Genomic DNA, 24023 nt, shown 5'->3' on the forward strand with positions numbered 1-24023 from the left:
CTCCCGTCACTGTTGCACCATTTGGTGAAGATTTTCAGACGATGTCACGTGACATAACAATCTTATCATTATCCTGTAAACAAAGAGGCATTTTCCAGCTGTTTTTCAAATGCCTCTTTGTACACAGAATAATGGTGGGATTATTGCGACATTCTGCTACATTGTCTGAAAATCTTCACCAAATCGTGCAATACTGATGGGAGCATCGTGCTATGCTCCCATCTCTTTTTCCCATATGAAAAACTCCTAAGTTATGCCATGATTGTTCAAGTGTGTGAGATGGTTCTTGGCAAAATGTAGGCAGATGTAACACCTTGTGGACAAAGACTCTGGAAAAATGATTGGATCCAGAATTAGAATCAGATTTTCCTCTAAAAAGTGACACAAGAGTCCAAACCACATTATAGAAATTATCCAGCTTGAGACCGCTTTAACTGACCTTGCTCAATGCTAGGGAATTCTGGGAATGTTAACCTTCTCTATCAGAGAGCTCTGGTTCCACAATAAACTACAGTTCCCAGGATTATTCCCTAGCACTGATCCAGGACAGTGAAAGCAGTCTCAAACTGGATTAATTCTAGTGTGTTTTGGACCTAGTTCTCATTCACTGATAATGCTGCTATCTCTGAAACTGTGTACAGATGTTATTGCCACTTCAAATAAAACATTTCATGTTAGAGAACATAAAGGCACCTTTTCAAGAATTCAAATGACCAACCCATTAATGTGTTTAAAACTTAATTCAAGTCCCATGTGAGAAACCTATGCTGCATTGCAAAATGGTTTCCCTAAAAAATATCTTCACATGAAAATGTCCCAATAGTTTGATCCTCTGTCTAGTGCAATCACTGTTGCCAATGCTGCTGTTTGTCTTGTCAACATATTAGCCATCAAGCTCTTGTCTAAACCTGTATGAAGAAGGCAAAAAATGCCTTGCAACTGTTTATGTAAATTCACATTGTGGAACTGACTCCATTTTCTAAAAGGACTAACAGACTTCCTTGATGTGCTTAACTGAAGTTGATGTCCTTCCTGAACACCAACTGTATCACAGCCAGTGAATAACCTTTGTCCTACAAATGTACCAAATCAATTCCTAGGTGGTCAGCAATAGGCAATTAAGAACAGGTTGACACCTTGATTTTTAGAAGTATGATTTTCAAGGTGTTTGTATATTATATTGTGTTCTCTGCATGGCTCTCTTTGGGAGGAAGGGTGGTATATGACAAATATGTAAGAACCAGAAATTGACTGTGAGCTGGTGCAGATGACAGAGGCCTTGCATAACATTGTATCAACCAATCCCAGTTAACTATCTTGTTGCTCTGTTTTGAAATCACTAAGCGATCCAGACCATTTTGCAAAAGCAGACCCACATATAACACACTGGAATAATCCAATGGGGGGGGGGGGGTACCAGAACCTGGAGAACTGTAGCAAGGTTATCTCTGTCCTGATAGGGTTGCAGCTGGTATATTAGCCTAAACTGATAAAAGCTGCTCTGAGCAATAAGGCAACCTCTGCTTCCAGGATGGAAAAATTACAAATCTCTCTCTCACATACACACACAGATATATATGGCATGCTCTCAACCAGTCAGTGGTGAAACTTGGTTACTTTTTAAGTGCTAGAATCATATTTTCTTTTAAAATTTATTGAAAAAGAAAATAAAGAGAATAAAGGAAATTGGCTTTTTAAGCTCAGTGTTTATTTTGAGACAGACCATCTTTTTGTATCTGTCCCCATTTTACTTTTTATCACAGATCACTGTAGGTCCTTCTGCTTTCTGGAATGCGGTAGCACTTGTCTCACAGGAAATTTCCAGATAATGTTGTGACATCACTGATGACAATATCTTCACTCTCTTGTGTCACATTCTAAATTTCTTTCTAAAAGAAAATTTGCTCAGGTGAGATGGGGAAATCATCAAAGAGGAATTCAAATAGCTAGCCTGTGTACGGGTAAAGTCAGAAAAGCTAAAGCTCAGAATGAACTCAAGCTTGTTAGAGAGGTTAAGAACACACCCTTTTTGGGTATGTCCACAGCAAGAGGAAGAAGAAGAAAATGGTAGGACCACTGTGTGGAAAAGATGGCAAAATGCTAACAGGGGACAGAGAAAAGGCAGAATTACTCAACACTTTCTTTGCCTCAGTCTTCTCAGAAAAGGAAAAGAGTACTCAACCTGAGAATAATGGAGCAGAGGACAGATTAGGGGAATTTCAGCGCAGAATAAGTAAAGAGATAGTAGAGGAATAACTTGTTAATCTAAATGAATTTAAGTCTCCAGGACCAGATGAACTACATCCAAGAGTATTAAAAGAACTGGCAAATGTAATATCAGAACCATTGGCAATAATCCTTGAAAACTCCTGGAAAACAGGAGAAGTCCCAGCAGACTGGAGGAGGGCAAACGTTGTCCCCATCTTCAAAAAGGGAAAAAGAGAATCCCAACAATTATCGTCCAGTTAGTCTGACATCAATACCAGGAAAGATTCTGGAGCAGATCATTAAACAGAGAGTCTGTGAACATCTAGAAGGCAATTCCATAATCACAAAAAGTTAACATGGGTTTCAGAGAAACAAGTCATGCCAGACAAATCTGATCTCTTTCTTTGATAAAATTACCAGCTTGGTAGATGAAGGGAATGCTGTGGATATAGTATATCTTGATTTCAGTAAGGCCTTTGACAAGGTTTCCCATGACATTCTTGCAAGCACGCTGGTAAAATGTGGGCTAGACAAAGTAACTGTTAAATGGATTAGTAATTGGTTGACCGGCCGAACCCAAAGGATGCTCAACAATGGCTCCTTTTCATCCTGGAGAGAAGTGACCAGTGGGGTCCCACAGGGCTCTGTCCTGGGCCCAGTGCTATTCAACATCTTTATCAGTGACTTGGATGACAGAATTGGGGACATACTTATCAAATTTGCAGATGACACCAAATTAGGAGGAGCAGCTAATACCTCAGAGGACAAGATCAAAATTCAAAATGACCTGAATAGACTAGAAAGCTGGGCCAAAGCTAACAGAATGAAATTCAACACGGAGAAATGTAAAGTACTGCACTTAAGGCATAAAAACGAAATGCACAGATATAGGCTGGGGGACACCTGGCTTAAGGAGACTACATGTGAAAGGGATCTAGGAGTCTAAGTAGACTACAAGATGAACGTGAGCCAACAGTGTGATGCGGCAGCTAAAAAGACCAATGCAATTTTAGGCTGCATCAATGGAAGTATAGTGTCTAGATCAAGAGAAGTAATAGGGCCACTCTATTCTGCCTTGGTCTGGACTCACTTGGAATACTTTGTCCAGTTCTGGGCACCACAATTCAAAAAGGACATTGAGAAACTAGTGCGTGCCCAAAGGAGGGCAACTAAAATGGTGAAGGGTCTGGAAACCGTGCCCTATGAGAAATGCCTTAGGGAGCTGGGGATGTTTAGCCTGGAGAAGAGAAGGTTAGGAGGTGATATAATAGGCCTGTTTAAATACTTGAAGGGATGTCATGTTGAGGAGGGAGCAAGCTTGTTTTCTGCTGCTCCAGAGAACAGGACACGGAACAATGGATGCAAAGTGCAGGAAAAGAGATTCCACCTCAACATTAGGAGGAACTTCCTGACAGTAAGGGCTGTTCGACAGTGGAACAAATTCCCTCGGAGTGTAGTGGAGTCTCCTTCTTTGGAGGTCTTTAAGCAGAGGCTGGATAGCCATCTGTTGGGGATGCTTTGATTGAGATTTCCTGCATGGCAGGGGGTTGGACTGGGATGGCCCTTGTGGTCTCTTCCAACTCTATGATTCTATGATTGTGCCAATTCTGAAAGAAGTGTTTATATGAACTTTTTAAAGTGTGTGTGTGTGTGTGTGTGTGTGTGTGTGTGTAAGAGAAGGTGATAATTTGTAATTGCACTTTATTAATGTTCCAGTATGATGATGGAAGCTCTTAAGAGGTCTGTCATTGATAGGGTTGCTGTAAATCACAGTCTATGTGATGACAATGAACAACAATATATTGAATCTTCCTATCATCTTGAATCCCATCCTTGGATAAAGGTAGGGTATAAATTAAAATCAGTGACGATAATAAGAGTTCTAGCTAGTGTCCCTCCTCCTTACAGTACCATTTTTCAAAACACATCCCCTTACAGTTTTTTAAAATGATGAACACACTAATCTCCTTGCTCTATCACCTGGCACAGCTACTCCCTCTCCATTGAGTTTAGTCTCTCTTCCAAAGAATTAGAATATAATATGATATTACTTCACTGGATCATAGAAGGTGCTTTCAAATATTTGAGGCTCTGAATGGAAAGTCACCAGAGGAAGTCCTGCAACAGACCAAGATGCCAATCTGCAACTGATATAAATGTAATTTAAGACAGGGATCAGGAAAGTATGGCCCTGGGCACCTGAATGTACTCTTTCCAAGACCACCCTGCCTATTTCCCTCCAAGGTTTAATTCCCTCTCTTGGAAGCTTGTTAAACAGGTTGCACCCCGCACTGCATTGTTTAACCTTCACATTAGCCTCCTTCCCAGTGGTGTAACTAGAGGGATGTGTGGACCACACCAGGTGACATCCCAGAGGAGGGTGTCACTTGGTGGGGTACTACAACCTGGGGGAAGCAGGTGACTGCTTTCTGGGTCCCGCAAAGCCGTGGCCATGCAAGACTCAGAAGGTGGGGAGGAGATGGCTGCCTTCCGGGTCCTGCACAGCTATGGCCATGCAGGACTTGGAAGGCCAGGGTGGGCTGCTGAGCGCACCCCCACCTTGCTGCAGTGTACATGAGGGTAGTGCCCTTTTGGTCTCACCTCTAGAAGCCTAACCCCAGAAGCCCCACCTCCTTGCACTGACTGACACCTCCGGTGAGGACACCACTGACATTCTAATGCCCCATCCCCAGGGCCTACAAGAGAAATTTTGCAAGGAAGAACAAGACTGCTTTCAAGCCCGGGGGCAGGGGTTTCCTCTCAAAATTGAGGATTTATGGTCCAAATGGACCCAATGAACCTTAAATCCCCAACTGCATCTTCTCAATAAAAATAATGTTATAACATGAATTTTAAAGTTGTAGCTTTTCCTTCTTTGTATAAAAATGTGGTTATGATAAAATAGGAACAATGGCATTTCCTGTTGTGTCTCCCATCCTTATTTATGAGGACACACTCAAAATGGGTGGTTTTAAAAGAGAATTTGTCAAATAGTAAATATATGTTATATAATGAAATGGTGGCCTTTATGATTACACTGTTGCTTGTGAGTTATGATCAATAATCAGAATTCAGATGTCTAAGTGAATATATGTAATTTCACAGTGTGCTATGATCCATTCATTTCATAGGTAAAAAAGACAGGTCCCAGCCAAGAAAATACCTAAAAAGCTACATGTTTGCTAACCTTTGTAAAAATGTTGCAATGGAAGAGAGCTGTGGCAGGGGCCGAGGGAGTTAAGAGAGAGTGCTATCAGAAATTCATGAATCAGTCCTTAGCTCTTCAAGGCCCCTGACCAATATACTGGCTGAAACCTCTCCCCTATTACAAAAATAATATTGACATCTTAGTCTCAAACCTTGGTCATTCATTTCTGTTTCCTTACACACTAGAGGTCTCCAGTAGCTGACAAAGGACTTCAGTAACTGGTAAAGTATATGTTACAGAGAACTAGTTATTAAGCACTGGTATGCACTAGAAAAGACAATAATGATTGATAAGGTAGAAGGCAGTATGAAAAGAGGAAGATGGTATTCCAGATGGAAAGACTCAATCAAGAAAGTCACAGTCCTAGGGATACTAGCATGTTCGCCCAACAAGATGATCTCCAATCTGGATGTTTCCTCTGCTGTCTTTGTAAAGGTTTTTTTTTTTCATCAGGATGTGAGGGGCAAAGAGGTTTGGTGCTCCTTCTAAGGGGCAGCGCTTGGAATTTAAACTTGGGCTATGCAAGAAAAAACACTCAGTTTCTTCTTAAAACACCCTCAGTGTGTATATGTCGGGTAGGGTGGGTTTGTCAGAAGGAGAATGCAATCCTAAAGTGTGATCAGTTTGCTTCAGCTGACTTACGCACTCTAAACTTTGAAATAGCACAAGAACCAAATGAAGTCAAAGCATACTCAGTGTGCCTCAATGGTGTCCATATAAGGAAGGCAAGTGAAATTATCAGTCCTTCTGTTGTTTTTTGATCCATTGGCAGGTAAGGAAAATAATTTCTGGTGATTCCTCCTTTCCCTGCAGCCCCCACCCCCAAAACTGATATGGAAGGTTGGGAATTGCCCAAGAAGTGATGTAAGGGTTGCATGGAGGAAGATGAAATCACACATAGAAAAAACATTTCTCTTATCATTATGGTCCTTTTCTGGACCAAAGAAACTTCTATCATGGAGTGACACCAGTGCCTCAATACTGATGTGCTTCACTAGAAGCTATTTTCCCCCAATTGTCTGGGGGGGGGGCAATGAGGTGTCTGAATGAGAGTTTTGATGGTGCACTGCTGAGCAACTTCATTTAGTCACAAAGGCAGAAGTAATTTAGGGATTACTGAAATTGTTGCCACATTCATTATTTGTAGTACTTTGACTTTTGTTTCAATCCACTTGGTTGAATTAAAAAAAAATACCCATGCAGTCAGACACCTGGAAGAGCAAGAGTACTTATATTATATAAACATGGGTTTACACTTCAGAAACACAGTAAATTTGATTACCAGTATTAATAATTTGTACTGCTCCTGAACTGTCCTATCATATATTCTGATTGTACAGAAGAGAAAGGGAAGGTGAGATAACAGAAATGTTCTGACCTATGCTTTTTTTTCCTGTTAAAAGTGACTCCCCCCATATACAATAATTTTTAAAAACTAAAACTGATAAGCAGGCAGTTTTATCTGTAGTGATTATACTACAGTTTTCTCTTTGAAAACAGGTACTTTGCTTAGATTTGATGTTAATCTTTTTTATTGTATCTTTACTTCAACACAGCTCATGTATCCTAGATGGTTTCATTCATGATCAGGATGTATCAGTAGCTTGGTATAGAGGAAGGAAACATCTTCTCTAGTAGCCTTCCCGGTCTCTATACAGAGGAGGAGTGGAGCAAACTGTCCCTCTTTCATCAATTTAGATTTTTAGATTGTAAGCCTGAGGGCAGGGAACCGTCTATTATCCCCTCTGTTGTAAACCTCTCGGATTCCCAGTGATTGGGCGGTATATAAATAAAACCTATTATTATTATTATTATTATTAATTTTTCACTCATGTGTATGCAATTCCTTGTTTCCCCTGCTAGTGCTTAAATATACATCTGGAGTGTAAAGAATTCTTTTTCTCATTAATAGGATTGTCACTGAGAGTTTGTGGATCTCACCACCACCACTACCACCAGCGACGTAGCCAGGATTTTAGGAAGGGGGGGTCCAGACTAAGTGCCACCATTATATTGGGGCTTGGGTGCGGCGGCGCAGTGGCACACACCATTCATTTTTCTAACGGAAGGGGGGGTCCGGACCCCAAGAACCCCCCCCCGGCTACGTCCCTGCTACCACCACCACCACTGCCACATCTTTAAGTTAATTTTACAGAATGTGTACTTTCATAGTGCAAGGATATAACCATATCTAATTAACTAATATAAGACCTGTTACACTGTAGAATTATAGCACTATGATTCCATTTTCACTGCCATCCTATGGAATTTTGAGGTTTAATTATAATTTAATTTAATTTAATTTAATTTTGAGTTGAAGGAGTAGTCTTTAGAATTCTCATCTGAGAGCTTTAGTGCATCACTAAACTACAGACTCAGACTGGCAGTTAGTGGAATCATAGTGCTATAACTGTGTAGTGTGAAAAGGCCTTAAGCTACAATTTATTGATGTCATGTTCTGTTTTGAGTCAGCAGGATTTTACTACTGTTGATAAACATACCAAGCTCCCAATTATTTTGCTCACTCCAATCTCATTCCATCACCATCCCCATACTCAGTTTGCTCAGTTGCCTCAATTGTTCCATTTTGCTTCACTTTCCCAAACTTTGACTTACTGGGTATAGAATTGCAACCTAATATTGTAAAAGTTTAGTTCCACAAAAACCAGGAAGAGGTGTCAAACAATTACCTTCAGTTTAATTTCAAAGACTCTCTACAAGCAATGAGATTAGACATATGATCAGAATGATCTGTTTAATCCAGAGTTTGGAATTAATTCATTAAAAACATCATTCATTACTCATAATTTGGTATTATCATTTTAACATCAGTTTCAAAAGTTGTCATTTTAATAATTTTCATATCAACAAATTTAACAGTTTGAGTAATGATTAAATTTCTCATTATTTTAATTTGTTATTTTGAGTAGGTTAACTTGTCATTTTTAGCCATTTTAATCTATCACTTTAAAAGTAATAGGTTGCTAGTTAGCATGCAGGCCCCTATACAGAATGTGGACCCTGACAGAAAAGAAAAAAAAAGATTCTCCATCCCTATGTAAAATGAATGAAAGGCATTATGGACTACAAGATTATAGGTGCAATGTTTTGGATGCTCATCATGTGTTATGAAAACATTAGATGCTGCTGCACTTCTTTCAACCTTTCATGTTTTAAAAGTGGCTTTATTATCCTCATATTAAGCTCCAGAGATGAGAATAGCTTCTTGGAGACAAAGGTGTTGTATGTGACAGTTCTGGCTTGGCTTCCAGTACAGAACAATCCTGCTTAGGAATTGGCATATACTCAGTTCTCACCTTCCTTTGCCCATTACTGGTAAAACCTGCATTTCTAGCTTGTACTTCTGGCACAAGATTGTTCCATTTATTTTAATAGAATTTACTTCGAGATAAATGTTTTATGTTTTCAGCTGTCTCTTTCTATCAGGTTTCAAAGCTTTAAATTCCTATGTTGAATTAGATGAAGGAAAGCTACTCAGAGTTCAGTAGAGTCCTACAAAATCCTATATAAACTGCATAAATCCTATACATTACTCAAAAGTAAATCTGATTGTGTTCAGTAAGGAAGTGTGCATCTGATTAGGGTATTCATCTCTAAAAGTGTTTAGCCCATCTTTCTATATACAGTTTGTGAGTGGATGTGGTTTCCCTAAAAATCCATCTAGAACTGGTTGGAAGAAGTCAGTCTACTGTATAAGTGTAGAAATTTTAGTCAAAAAATTTACTCAAAAACCCTGGGTCGACTTATCCATGGGCCAAATAAGTACTGTACTTCAATTCTTATCCAAAAAGGAACCATACCCTGCCAAAAGGTGAGAGCATAATCCCTTTTCGAAAAACTAAAAGAAGCATCAGCCCTCTCTACTAGCTCATCCATCCAGCCTTTAGGGTGAGCATAAACAGTTATGCCTGTCAAATTTTTAAAAGATCTTTAGCATTGTTTTGCTTTACGTCATGTTTTACATCCTTTGTTACATGTTGCTAAGTTTTACCCTCAACCTATCCATGGGTCATATCAAAATCCATAATTTTGGCCCCCAAACTTGTTCTTGACTTATACACGAGGTCGATTTATAATATACGGTATTTTGTTCAGTAAGTCTAAGCTGTTTAACTTAGGCGGTTTACAGACCGCCCCTTTGGGGTGGCCTGTACCCGCCCCTTTCCCCGACGGATCGGGGACTCAGCTGCCACAGCGGCAGCCCTGAGGCCCCGATCCGCCGCTTTTCCAGGCTGCAGGGAAATGGCAAAAGGCCACTTGCCCGCGGCCTGGAAAGGGGTGTCGTTGGGGCTTCAAGCCCCAAGGGCACCTCAACAGCGGTGGGGAAAGGGAGAAAGGGGCCACTCAGCCCCTTTGTGTCGCTGGTGCAGCCGTGTAAAGGCTGAGCCAGTGACACAAAACCAGGAAGGAGCTTCAAAATGGAGGCACCGTGGCCGTGATGTCATAATGGCGGCGCCCATGTAGAATGGGGGCCGCCATTTTGTATGTACTCTGTACGTACTAGCGTTGGGGGCATCTGAAAGAGACGCCCCCGGGCAACCCTAGTACATACAGAGTACGTACTTGGGTGCCCGTCTATAAAGGGCCTTAGTTTCTGTTTCTTGGCTTCTGTTCTGTTTGCTTTACACTGGTCCCTCCACATTTGCTAGGATTAGGGGCACAGGACCCCCGTTAATGTGAAAAACCTGCAAATAACAAAAACACTGTTTTTACCTGAGAGAACACCTCTCTAGGAACTTCTAGGTCCTCCAGTGCAACTCTATGGACAATATCTGCCAGACATTGACCATATAATTGCACTGGAGAAGCTACAAATTCCTAATGGAGTGTTCTCTCTAGGAATCTCTAGGTCTTTCAGTACAACTTTTGGTTAAAGTTGACCATAGAGTTGCGTTGCAGGAACTAGATATTCCTAGAGAGAACATATTAATAAAATCCATGAATAAACAAATTTGCAAAAATCAAAGCAGCAAATGTGGAGGGATGAGTGTATTTGTTATTATGGTTATAGCCACTGTATAATTACATACACAGCCCATTACATACCTATATTTTACAAAGGAGAGCAATTCTCAGTTTAAAAAAACCATCAGTTTAATTCACCACTCACAGCAAGGAACTTTGAACCACAGAATCATCACAAAGCAACCTGTCTGTGCTAACTCAAAACACGGCCACTGCCAGATCCTTCCAGTACCTTACCTAGCACTCTTAAGTACCATCATAGCATACTCTCACAAGCCATTCTACTTCCTTGCATATTGCTTTTTCATATTAATGCTCTGAGTGGTGTATAAAGTGCATATAAATACCACACAACTGTGGCAGAAACTAATTTTCCTGCAAGAATCTTGTGACCTTTGACACAACTCCCTTAGTCCTCATGCTTTAAGCCAGCCCATTAAAAGAATAGCAGAAACCATACACTCTAAGGCAAACAGCCACACCTTTAGGAAACAGTTCAGAGTTGCATGAATAAACAAAAGCATATTATTAGTCACTCACTTAAAATTGGTATACACCATAGAAAGAAACCTTCAGGCCTGAACAGTAAGCATGCAACGTCCCCAAGATGATCTCTTCTTTAAACTTACCCTGACAAGTACAGTCAATCTTTATTTGCATACCTGCTTTTGTGCATAAGTGATCATGGTTCCAAGTGACTTGGTTGGATTTAGCAGAATAAATGACTTATGGATTTCTACTGAACAGTTCTGGTTTGTTCCTTTACTTTCCCATTCTGATCTTAGAAGCTGTACAGGCTTTTATTTCTGACTTCACATTCAAAGCCAGCTACCAAAGTGCAAGCCTGGTTTTATGAGCTTCTCAGACACTTTGCCAACTCCACGCTTAAATCTTCAAAATGTTTTCTAAACACTCTGAATCATAATGAGAATTCCATTTACAGAAAAGGCGCAGCCTTCCATATAACAACTGAACATGTTTAATGACTGATCCTTTTATACATTACAGCATCACTCATGTTTTCAGTAAATGGATATAATTTTCTCTGCTTTACCCTATTATTATCATTCGTTAGCATCACCAAGCTACAATTCCAACTAAAGATATTTCTCCCCCAGCAATTATCTCCTGCACAGAAGCAACCCATCTGAGTTTAAAAGCCATCTAGTTCTACATATCAGACTAAAAAGGTAGCAAATACATTTCTAGGGGTAAAAAACCTGAGCAGATGAGTCTACAAAGTGAATTTCCTTGGGAAATCAATTAAAGTCTGTTATGTGCCAACCGATTCTAGTGCTGATAGAATCAGTATAATGATAAGGAGTAGGAATCAGCCCAGTTATACATTCTCTTTGAGTTATATTTGCAACCTGATGTCGGTCCATGCAATATTTCTTTGCTCTCTGTTCATCCCTAGCCTTCCTCAGAGTGTGTACATGTATGTGTGGAAAATTCATGAATCCATCAGCCTGAGAACATTCTTTGCAGAGAAAACAGTAGGTATGCACCATCACCATCCTGTACATATACTGTAATGCATTACTAGAATATCTTATGTTAGAGAATCTTTCTTCCTTAAAATGTGAGAAGTTCCACAAATCTAATCTACAGATGTATTGGCTGACATACCAGACACTTAAATCTAATCGTCTGAATCCTACTAGTTGGTCACAACAGGAGGTAGAGCCACTGATTCAACTGTTGAACAGTCAACACATCCCACTAGGTGGAAACTCCATCAATTCAATGGGATTTCTCTAGTTGGGACTAACAATAAGAAACAGGTCTATGTTCTCATATAAGTACTGGCTAGGGAGTTTCTCTATCATACAGTGATGAACCTCATCCAGGAAAGCATGTAAAAAGCATCATAATGCCTAGTTGGTTTGACATTAAGCATTAATTATGCTTAACCATTTAAATATATAAGTGCAGATATCCAAGAAGTTGCACAGAAGAAATCTATTAATGTATAAACCATTACCCCACCTCAGCTAGTATTGAGGGTAATGTACCTTTACCAGCATCACAGGTAGAGGAATATCAGCCAGTGCAGTTATCTTCTATTACTGTACCAAAAATAAGCATGAAACTGCCCAAATTCTGCCTCCTTTGTAAACCCTTATGGGAAAACATCACCTTCATTGATATACATAGTATTTTTGTGCATAGAATACAAAAAATTTGAGCCAGACCCAATTAATTTTAGAGAATCATGTCTGGCTTTTTCAACCTAAAGGATTATCACAATGCAACACAGAACCATGTTAAAATGAACAGCTCTTACTTCTAAGACAATATATTTTGTTGAGAGTGCCAGTCTGTCAGTGTGGTATGGTGGTTTGAGCACTGAACTACAACTCTGGAGATCAGCAATCAGTTCCTCACTTGACCATGGAAACCCATCGGGCAACCTTGGGCAAGTCACACCCTCTCAGCTCCAAAAAACCCTGTGATAGGTTCACTTTAGGGTTTCCATAAGTCAGAAATGACTTGATGGCACACAACAACAACAAAAACATTCTTAACATCACTATTAAGCATAACCCAGGTAAAGCTACAGTAAACAAAACTAAGTGTATATTCAGAGAGACCTTTACATAGGACAATTAATGAATAAAAATAGCCTTCATGCTATGCTAATATACATAACCATCAGAGGTGGATTTTGTCTTCCATCTCAGTTGGGTGAGGAATCCATTTGGGATTTTAGTCTGAACTCTAAAGGAGCAATTCATAGTACTAAACCTACTTCGGGGATAGGGTCCAACAAGTGGGATCGCCTCTTTAAAGTTCAGATCAATTCAGAGCAGTTTCACTGTCATGCTGAAATGGGAACCACTAGCCTCCACTGATTATAGTATACAGCAGTCTGGATTTGATTGTTTTAACAGCAATCAAATTTTAATATTTCATTTTTGTCACTACTTTTATTAAGCCCCCACAACAGTGAACAAAACTCTGTATATTGCAGCAAATGTAAAATATTCTGAAACCAGAATAATTTTACTTATAAAAATTCACTAGTTTTTATGCTACAGACCTCAAACTCTTTAACTACAAATAAGTGCTATCCGCATGAGTAGGCAAAGTCATCTAAAGTAGTTGTGTCAACATGAATGGAATGTAAAATGATTTCAAAGTAATTTGCACTACAGGAAGCAACAGAGTTAAACATTATCTTCTAGATTAGTAAAAATGAATTGAACTGAATTGAACAGAAATATATTTAGTTACTTTGCATGATGGAGCATAATTAATAATTACACAATGCACAATTCACTACGATGAATATGTTGTAAGAATCTGGACTCCTACTTGTACATGCTTATAAAATACCATATATTTAGAAAAAGTAGACCAACATCTGTTCCACCTAGAATAAAACCACTAAAATAATGGGACTTGCTAATCACAATGCAAATAAATCCCATTGGCTTCAACTCTTGGTTAAGACTAACACTGGATTTTGATCTTTGTCACAAATTGCAACATCTCAGTTCAGCACCTGAATGCTTCAGCATGCTTCTAGGATTTCCTATTGGGTACATGCTTATAAAGCCTCAATGTGTACCACCATTAAAAGTTGTCAGATGTGATCACCCTGATTTTATAGACTCCCACATGTAAGAGTTTCTCATTAAGTTAAGGGTGATGAAGTTAATGTGTTCTTGTGCTCTTCATATTCCCTGCAGATCTATCTTCTCTGATTAAGTGAATGAACAATCCCACATCAGTGCTGGCTAAAACTGATCAGGTACAAATCATAGCAAAATAGTCATAATGATGGATTGATACTGTGTTATAGCTGAACATTATTTGGCCACTAATCTTTGCTGTGCACATACATACTTTAAAATAAGGTAACAATTTACATTCTGCAATTATTCGGCCAGTAATCTTTGCTGCGCTCGTACATACTTTAAAATAAGCTAATAATTTACCTTCTGCAATCATTTACCACGATACTGCCAATGGGATGATTTCATAAATGTTGAAATTGTCAAACTGCTTACTCAAATGCAATTTGTTTTAAGTGAAAGTGATTATTGCAAAAAGAAAGTGGTCTGACAGTTGCAACAAAGGAGTCCACAAGAACTGCTCTTGACTAAGATATTAACTGATTTGAACATAATCAAAAATTCATACCTCTTCCACTTCTGCCCACAAATCTTAAGTCATTGAATCTTGCTACTTGATTCTTCATGGCAGCAGTAGCATTTCTGAGTTCTGCAGAGTAGTTTTCATCATTTCCAGCCATTACTGTGACCAAAGTCCCATCAGGGACATCTCCCAAGGCCACCACCTAAAATATTAAGCAAAAGACTCTTGAGTTTCTTTTTGATAACTCTGATTATGCAAACTATAAATAAGTCAATGTGAAATAGGATGGGAACCACATTATACAAGTCAGAAAAATAATCATGCATCATATGAACTGAGATTGTTAATTGCAGTAATTAGGCCCCACTGAAATATAAGGGATTTAAAACATGGCTAACTCTTCATACTTATTTCAGTGGAAATCTAAGGTGACTGATAACCAACCCTTTGAAGAAATTAAAAATTGCTTTGGTATATAAGATTCAAACACACATCCTAATCTAACATAGCACAGTACAGGAAAGAAATAAAAAACTCAGTTCCAAACTTTTTTAAAAAATAAAAATAAAAATAAATGCCAACCATTTCAAAAGAACTGGCAGAAATATTGTTGCATCAACTCAGCATGACATCTCTAAATACGATGTCAAAATCTAGGACACCAATACTACAATGTTACTGTGCCAACAACAGATTCCCAATGCCACTTAGTTGTCAGGCCCAAGCCATGACGATGCACAGAAATGGTTAGGGAGAGATATGAGAAACTGTGAAGGATTGAGGTCAGCTCAACCCCAGTGTGGTCCAGCAGAAACTGTAGTTGTAGCTGAAAACCAATGTTCAGGCCTCTCTGCCCTCGATGTATAGGATCCATGTTTACTCGTGTGCAGAGTAGGCCTGCTGAAATGAATGGGGCTTAAATCAAGGCTAACATGCTATACTGATTTCAGTGGATGTTCTCTAAGCGTGACCAAGTCTAGATCTGATTAATTCACTGGTGAGTGTGGCTTTGGGTTAGCAAATGGAAGGGTAAGCAGTGCTTCACTGCTGCTACTTTTGCTTCCTGTGCAACAGCTGAAGGATCTAGCTGTATGTCTCACTGAGTTCTTGATGCAGGGCAAGCTTGTGCTGTCTGATCTGAAAAAGATACACAATTCCCTACTTAAATGCTACACAAGAAAGAAAGAATCCCAGGCCTTTCCCCAACCACTTTTAGCCCCTGCAGTTTCCTATGTACACCTACCTGCAGTTCTGCAGGCACACCTCTTATCCTCACCTTTTCCAACTACACACTATAACAGTGACCTGCCCCACAAAGGAAGCAGACAGATGACTATAAAGATCATTGCTCAGCACAAGTACAGTGTAAATGAGTACCAGTAAGCTTATATGCCGGAAAGGATCTAGAATGTCCAAGGTACCATAATGGGACTGCAACAAACAGACAGTATAACTTGCCATACACTTGCTCACAGACAATTTTGCTGCAGATATATTCTACTGATGGCGGTGTGAGAGAAGTATGTTTTACCAAAGTAACACTCCACTGTCAATTAATGGTATTTTTCTAACTAACTATGGATGACAGGGAATCTTATATTTTTATTTATATCTCAACACAAACAGTATATGGGTGTGATAATGACCTTCCTATTCCTGATTTATATCTATTTATCTATATAGATATAAACATTTCCTTCATAATTTCTTCTCCAGCTGTAGCACCAAGTCCTTAAAGGTCTTCTCCAACAGTAACAGCAAGTCTTTCTCCCCTCCCCAATTCCAGTTTTGTGCTTTAATCTTTAATTATATTGTATCATTATTTTTCTTCAATGTTTATCACGCAATGTTGCTGTTACTGATCAGCCACAGACCTGCTTTGCTTCCTGCTCCTCATACACCACCTCATTCATTAACACAATGCATGGAAATCAAAGTGAAGTTCTTCTATTTTATCTGTTTGATTTATATGCCACCTTTGTCCCATGAATGAAATTCAATGTGGTAATAGCTATTACTTAAATGTCAGTAATGATAAGAAATTATAATAAATTAACAGCAATTGTTTCAATATAATATGCTTTGAACCAGGGGTCAGGAGGATTTCCAACTACTAAAGGCCCACGTGTTCTAAGTAATCTGCAAGTAAAAAATAAAACCATTTTCATTTCTGCTAAAAGCTCATTTGTGTTGATGTGTCTGCTCAGCATGGACACTTCACTCCCATTTACCCAGTTGTCTTTTGCACTGTCCTGTCAACACAATGCCACAGTCAACTCACTTTTTCACATTCAAGGGCTCCTGTTTGTTATCCTTCCCACCCTTCAAGCATTCAGATTGTGGTTAGTCAAATGCTTATGGACAAAGCAGGACTCAGGCAAAATGTTAAGAGGGTAAAAACAAGGCAGGCAAAGCTTGGGAACATTATGAGCACTGAACTGTGTGTGTGTGTGTGTGTGTGTGTGTGTGTGTGTGTGTGTGAAAGCTTTAGAAGTAAAAAGCGCAACTTGCTTTTAATCTTGTAAAGGTATAGAAGTCAAAAAACCCACACACCTCCTCCCAGTCCTATTCTTTTATTCCTCAGTCTCAAAGGGGAAAGCACTTTGTATATGCTGTCCCTTATTCTTCTTTAGGCAAGTGTGCCAATGCTTTGGGGTATTTCCCCTGAAGTTTCTAGAAACTTCTATAATGAAGGATCAGACAGCAGAACCAGGTATAACATGGCATCAGTTAGGCTTCTTGTATACTTGCTTTTCTACTATAAGGGAAATTACCCTAAGCCTTCAATCTTACGCACATATACTTGAAGCTAATGCCACTGAAATCACTTGCCCTGTGTCTAAATAAACATGGTTAGTGCTACAAAGGCTGCAATTCTGAACAAATTTAGCAGGGAATACGCTTTTTTTTAACGTACAAGACTAAATGTGATAGCTGTCTTAATCCTAACCACAGACAAGGAAAGGACTTTCTTTCAAAATAGCTGTTTAAAATGCATAAGTCTGTGACTTCATTCACCCTTTTTCCCTGTTCAAAATGCTGTATGATGTTAACAGCAATTTGGCATTTCTATAACATAGTTCAAGATGCAGTATTTTACTTTTGCAATGTCAGAACAATTCATAGTTATATTAAGCCAGCAAAATTCAGTGTTAGGCTGAAGAAGAAATACATTTTAAAGCAATATAACTTGATACCAATGGTGTCTCTCTGTATATATACATACTGGTGGCAAAAATTAAACAACCCTCAAACACAAGAGGATCATTTTCTGTAGTTAAAAAAAAACTGCAGAAAAAGTATCTTTTCAGCTTCCCATGTTTACAATACGATGCAGGAAACTCTAGCAAGACAGTAAAGAAAAAGAAATCTGTGGGCCCAGGAGAAAGTGAGCGGTAAGTAAAGCTGTAAAAGCAGCAGAGAAACACAAACATTTACATTATAAAACAGACTAAACAGATAAGTAAGAACTTGCTGACTGAAGATAGTATTTTGCTAGACAGCTCGGTTTATGAAAATATATTTTACGCAAGCAGGATGGAGTATCAGCAATTCAAAACCACAACATAACCAGAACGCACTGTTTTACCCCATTCATCAAGCAGAGAATAATTATTCAGACCAGGAGAAAAATTACTACCTTACTGCAAATTATAGGGTTGCATTACAGTGCATGAAGTTTTAGCAATAACTGCAGTGGGTTTTCTTTCATTCTCTGTTCATTTATAACATCTTATTTTTAAAGTAATTCCTGAGTTTCCAAAGTGATTTTGGCAAAGTGATGCATTGAATTCTGCTCAATTCAATCTGAATAATCATATTGAAAATAATTCAATCACAATTAATTTCATGGCTCTTCATTTTTAATAATGTTTTAATTGTAAAAGGGGGCCCATAGGGTTAGCTGCACCAAGTGGCAGAATGACTCACTATTAGCACAGGGTTGTGAGCAGTCTAATTTGTATGTCAGAAATCAGACTGAAGTACTATGCAAAACATATTTATAAAGAAGTAAGTCCAACAGATTTCCTTGGGAATTACTGCACAGCGCTTGCTTTACTTACAAGCACGTCATGCTAAAGCCTGGTAAACGTGGTTAGAACTAGTGTGTAAAACGGAAACCCTAAACATGCTTGATTGGAAATAAGTATCATGGACTACATAGTGTTTACTTGCAAGGACGTGTATTTAAAACTGAGATGAAAATTCAACTATTCTCTGGAATTTGTGGGGTGCCACTGTGCAGTTACTTTAGATGAACTAGTAAATAAGATGCCAGAAAGCTTATCAGTAGTAGCTCCATTTCTAAAGCCAAACCAGTTGAGTCCTTTACTGGTACTCTTCTACAAGAAAGAGATGGTTGGTCCTCTCCATTAGAACAGGGAGAAGCTAAGCTTGCTGAAGCAGCCTTTCAAACATTCATTACACCCCTTTAGTTTTTCCTCACAATTATTCAAACACTTCCACTTACTGCAAAAAGTATTTAGTTATAGCTATAAGGAGGAGTTCATTATGAGAGCAATGGCCACCGAAATTAACCCCCAGTTAAAGTGGATTCCATGAATTTGACTGGATTATGGCTTGTGGGCATGTGGCTGCAATATAGTTCAAGGCAGAAAGATGCTGAAAAGGGAAAAAAGCCCACAAGGGATGGTGCTTATTCTAATTTAATCTCTTTTTTTTAATCCCCCAGTTCCTTTTCAGATTGAAAATATGTATCTGAACTGGTTAGAAGATGGCAGCCCCATGGGTGAGCTTGCTTCAGAGGGAACTCAAAGGGAAATACTACTGGGCTTTGCTTTCTGATAAAGCTTTACCCCTTCATGAGTGAAACAACAAGCAGCGTATCTGACTAACATCTCCAATTACTTGTTTCTTCTTCTTCTTCTCCTGTTTGGTTTGTAACATCTTGCCTGAGGAAGAAGCTTCAAAAGCTTGCAAATAAGGATGTTGTGCATTTCGGTTAGGCAATAAAGGTATCCCTGATGGGTTTTTGTTTGGGTCCCTTCCTGAGAAAAAAAAGAGGCAGAGGGAGACACCAAACTTCAGGTGAAGTCAAGAGGTGCTTGGCTTCCCACTCTCTGCCGAAAGGCTAGACTAAACTCAATGGGGAAAGTAAAACCGGGCCGTGACTTTCCGAAGTGCGAGAAACAGGGCAGGGAACAGGAAGAGCTTTTACGCCCGGCTCCCTGGAAAACCCCTAAACCTCAAGGGCTGTCTAGAAGAAAGCAGACATATACTTGAATAGACAGTAAGTGGGCTGTGTAATAAAGTAAAGTCGCACTCTCTCAGCCTCAGAGGATGGCCAGGACAACCCCCCCACCCCTCTCTGAAGGAACTTGACAAGAAAGCCCCAGGCATAGCTCCACCCGCCCGAAGTCGGAAAGGACTGGAAGGAGTGGGAAATGGGAGCCATCCTACTCTGGAGACTAGGGTTCAAGTCACACTCTCTCAGCCTCAGAGGATGGCCATGGCCAAAGCTCCTCTGAACAAATCTGGCCAAGAAAGCCCCATGATGGGGGTCGCCAAAAGTCGGGAACGACTTGAAGGCAGACAGCAACAGCGAGGACTGGCCGGCTCTATAGGACCTTAGACTTCCTCCCGTTATCAGTATTAACCCCGGAGGCCAGCAGCATCTTTGGGCACAAATCCGATTGGTTAATCCAACTAGAGTAGCATCCATACGGCGGAAACGCCGCTTGAACTGCCTTGAACATGCCATTTAAAAGTGGCCCTGGCATTCCCCCTCAATATTCTCCTCTCCAAGCAAAACCTAACCAGCTCCTTCAAGCCATTCCTCTCCCAGGCCATTCTTCCCAGACTCTTGTTGGACAATTTGCCAATGACACCCTCCTTGTTCTGCGCTACTTAGAACCAGAGTAGTGCTTCCCTCAGTCTGGAGACTACAGACTTCAAACGCACTGCAGAAATAATTCAGTTGGAGACCGCTTTAACTGCCCTGGCTCGGTGCTAGGGAATCCTGGGAATTATAGTTTGTTGTGGCCCAGAGCTCTCTGACTGGAGGCTAAATGTCTCAGAGAGACAGGTCCCAGAATCCCATTGCCTTGAGCCAGGGCAGTTAAAGCGGTCTCAACCAGGATTATTTCTGCGGTGTGTTTTGGACCTACGTATCCCAGAACTGAGGCAGCCCAGAATGGCACTCACCTTTGAGGTTTTTGGGAGACGGATAGCCATCTCTTCTGTCGGAGAGTAACAAACTTAAATCCATCCCGGGACGCCATGGCTTTGAGCCAGGGCAGTTAAAGCGGGGTCAAACCGGATTAGTTCTAAAGTACTGATGCAGCCCAAGTTATGGAGTTGTTTCCCATCCTTCAAACTCCAACTCCCAGAATTCCATAGCCTTGATTCAGACAAAAAATTAAAAGCGGTGACAAACCGGGTTATCTCTCCAGTGTGGATGCAGTGTGCCTTGGCAAACAACCCTGGCTTTTGAAACCCCTTTCCAAAACCCACCGGGCTCGAGTTGTGTGTGTGTGTGTGTGTGTGTGTGTGCGTGCGTGTGGGTGTGTTTGAAAGAACCAGACACCTGGGTGGGAAGTGGTTTTGTTGGTCTGTGTGGAGAACGTGTGTTTTAAAAAGACCTCTCCTCGGTGGGGAGAAAACAAGGCACCAGGCCCTGGAAAGGTAAGGCAAGGCGGCGGCTGCTGCTGCTGCTGCTGCTTTGGGTTTTCCCTTTTGCATTAAAAAAATATTACTGAGTGTATCGCTTTTGGGTACCCAGCCCCCCCAAAGGACCTCCTCCTTTTGCCCTTAAACCCAGGCGTTTAGTGCAGGTGCTTCTCAGTCCAGACCCAGGCTGCAAATCCTGGACGCTGGGCGCAGTTGGAGGCTTTTCTCCCCAGGCTGCTCTCAGGCAGAGGTTGAAAAAAGTTACTTCTTTGGACTAGAGCTCCGGAGTTTTCCAGACAGACTGGTGGATTCTAGTACTGAAAGCTGCAGCGCCGAAATGTCATTTTCCAAGGCTTTGGCTTTAATGGGACACCGCTCCCACTTCATTCAGAGCATCTTTCCTATGAGTTTTAGTGGGAAAAGGCTAAATCCTTCTCGAACTTGGAGGAAGAAGGGGGTGCATCTTTTCTGCCCTGAGCTGAATTCAGAATACAAAAAACAAAACAAAAGCGCATTTGGACCCCCCCCCCCTTTTGGTGGGTTACCGGATCATTTCGGTTACAACACCAAAAAAACAAACAAAAAACTCCAAACCAAACTATTATTTAAGAACAAAACCAATATGTTACATCCGATTTACTTTTCCTAAGTAAGCCAGAGTGAATTCAGTTGGGTTTTCTCCCAAGTAAGTTTGTTTTAGGCTGCAGCCTTAGACTGTAATGTGGATAAAATGCTGGGCCAGAAGGAAAGTAGAGTGTTCTAAGGCTGCATCCACACTGGAGAAATAAAGCGGTTTGGCACAGCTTTAACTCTTTGTCTGGCTCAAGGGTATGGAATTCTGGGAGCAGGAGTTTGTTGTGGGGCCCAAAACGGAACTGGGGAGGGTGGGAGAGAAGGATAGGAGAGGGAGAAAAGAAAGAGAGAGAAAAAGTCGAAGACATTAAGGAGGCCAGGCCCTGTCTCCTTCTCTGAGTGTAGGTGACAGCAGGCCATGAAGGCCACACTCAGGTTCTTCCATTCTGTCAAAAGCAGCATTTCCCTGGAAGTAAAGAACCAATCCTAAATGCCCTTGGAAACAGTCATCAAATCTGTGGGACTGATCTCCACATGAAGGCCATAGTGTCCTATCTGCCTCATTCCCATCTGACTGCTGGGGACATTTAACCATTGGGCCACTTCCAAGGAATATCTGGGGCTGTAGGCTACATTTTAGAGGAAGGACCTGGCAAAACCACCTCTGAGGATTCCTTGCCAAGAAGATCCCTATGAAATTCATGGGGCACCATAAGTGGACAGGACACTTGAAGGCACTCCCTGGAGGGCACACGCGCGCGCGCACACACACAACAGGGTTCAGAGCTGGAGGTCAAGGATGTTCAAGGCAAGTCTGGCACCGCTTTGTCTGGCTCTTTGCTATGGAATTCTGGGAGTTGGAGTTTGTTGTGGAGGCCCAAACTCCAACTCCCAGAATTCCATAGCAAAGAGCCAGACAAAGAGTTAAAGCGGTGCCAAACCGGGTTCTCTCTCCAGTGTGGCTGCAATGCTGAGATGCAAGCCGTCCCAACCCCTTCCCGGTTCTCCTACCTTGAAGGCGATGGGGAGGGTCTTGTTGCACCTCCAGTGGGTGGGCAGGACGGAGCAGAGGAAGTTGGGGCTGTCGGTGCGGACCAGCTCTCCCGGGTGGTCGGCCAGGACTTCCACCATGCTGCGGTCGGCGCTCCTCAGCTTCCCGGCCAGGGCCGTGCCTGCTGCCGCCGCTGCTCCGGCTGCTGCTCCGTTCTCGTGGCCTCCCAGCGGCAGCGCCTCGCTCATCTTGCCCGGGCTGAGGGTGGTGGAGGGCGGCGTGAAGCGGCGGCTGGTGCTGGTATCTACGGGGATACGCATCACAACAAGGCGGTTGAGTGAAAGGGGCTTCGCGGGGGCTTCGCCAGGAGCGCGGGGCTTCAGCGGCAACGGCAGGGACCGGAGGCTCCCACATAAAAGGGGGGGGGAAGGCGGCTTAGGGGCGAAGCCAGTCCCGGAGCCAAGTCGGAGAGCTCCCTGCTCCTGGCCCCGTTAATCCAAGCATCCAAAAGTTTTCCAGCTGGTCTAGTAAGGTCTCTGTGGAGCCTCTTTGGGGGAAAACAACCACCACAGCCACCACCACAAGCACCAGACTTCCCTCTGTAACTCTGGACCGGGTCCTTTGCCCCGGTTGAATCACTTCTTAGAAGCCAAAAAGGCCTTTCCTAGATGCCCCGGTGGGAGGAAGCGCAGGGCATCCCCTTCCCAGCCCCTCGGAGGCCAGAGAGGCCCAAAGGGAAGGCGAAGGAAGACTTCTCAGTAGTCAGCTTTCCTAGCTGGAGTTGGTTCTCTCTCTCCTCTTCCCGCTTGGGACCCTCCACTCCGGATCCGCGGTGAGGAAGGCGGCATGGGCTTCGTGGGGAAGAAAGGCCAGCTGGCTCTCCCTTCGCCAACTATTGACAGCCGGAGCCGGGGAGGGGACTTCCAAGAGCCCAGGGGCGCCTGGCTATCCCTGTCTTCCTCCCTGAGCTTGGCCCCCAGTCCCTCCGCAGGGCCCTCCTCCTTCTCTTTCTCCTTCTTCTCCTCCTCCTTAAGTCCTGCTGCTCTCTTTCTTTCGCAACGCCTCGCTTGGGCCCCGGAGTGACTCAGGGGAGAAAGACTGGGGAAAGCGGCTCCGAAGCCCCAGCCCCGGTGCCAAGCCTGGGGGCGGGCGGAGGGGCTGGACGGAGCCCTGGGAGGAGGAAGAAAACACTCTCTCTCTCTCTCTCTCCCAGAGAGAGACACAGCCCTTTGGGCTGGGAGGATTGTGGGCTCCTCCTGCGGTTGAGGCGTGCAGCCACTTTCCGCACACACACCCCAGAGCCACGCTTCCACAGCCCCCCCC

The 24023-nt window shown here is 41.8% G+C and overlaps 1 protein-coding gene across 1 annotated transcript in view; it reads right to left on the reverse strand.

Moving 5' to 3' along the window:
• Positions 1-24023, reverse strand: part of RUNX1 (RUNX family transcription factor 1) — a 263811-nt gene that overhangs the window by 105238 nt on the left and 134550 nt on the right. Inside the window, exons 3-4 of the mRNA XM_042461118.1 lie at positions 22721-23004; positions 14552-14708 (exon numbers count right to left, since the gene is read on the reverse strand). Of these exons, the coding sequence (XP_042317052.1) occupies positions 14552-14708; positions 22721-23004 (441 nt within the window). The remainder of the gene's footprint in view (positions 1-14551; positions 14709-22720; positions 23005-24023) is intronic.

The sequence above is a fragment of the Sceloporus undulatus genome, chromosome 3 (assembly GCF_019175285.1).
Source record: "Sceloporus undulatus isolate JIND9_A2432 ecotype Alabama chromosome 3, SceUnd_v1.1, whole genome shotgun sequence".
Classification (NCBI taxonomy): domain Eukaryota; kingdom Metazoa; phylum Chordata; class Lepidosauria; order Squamata; family Phrynosomatidae; genus Sceloporus; species Sceloporus undulatus.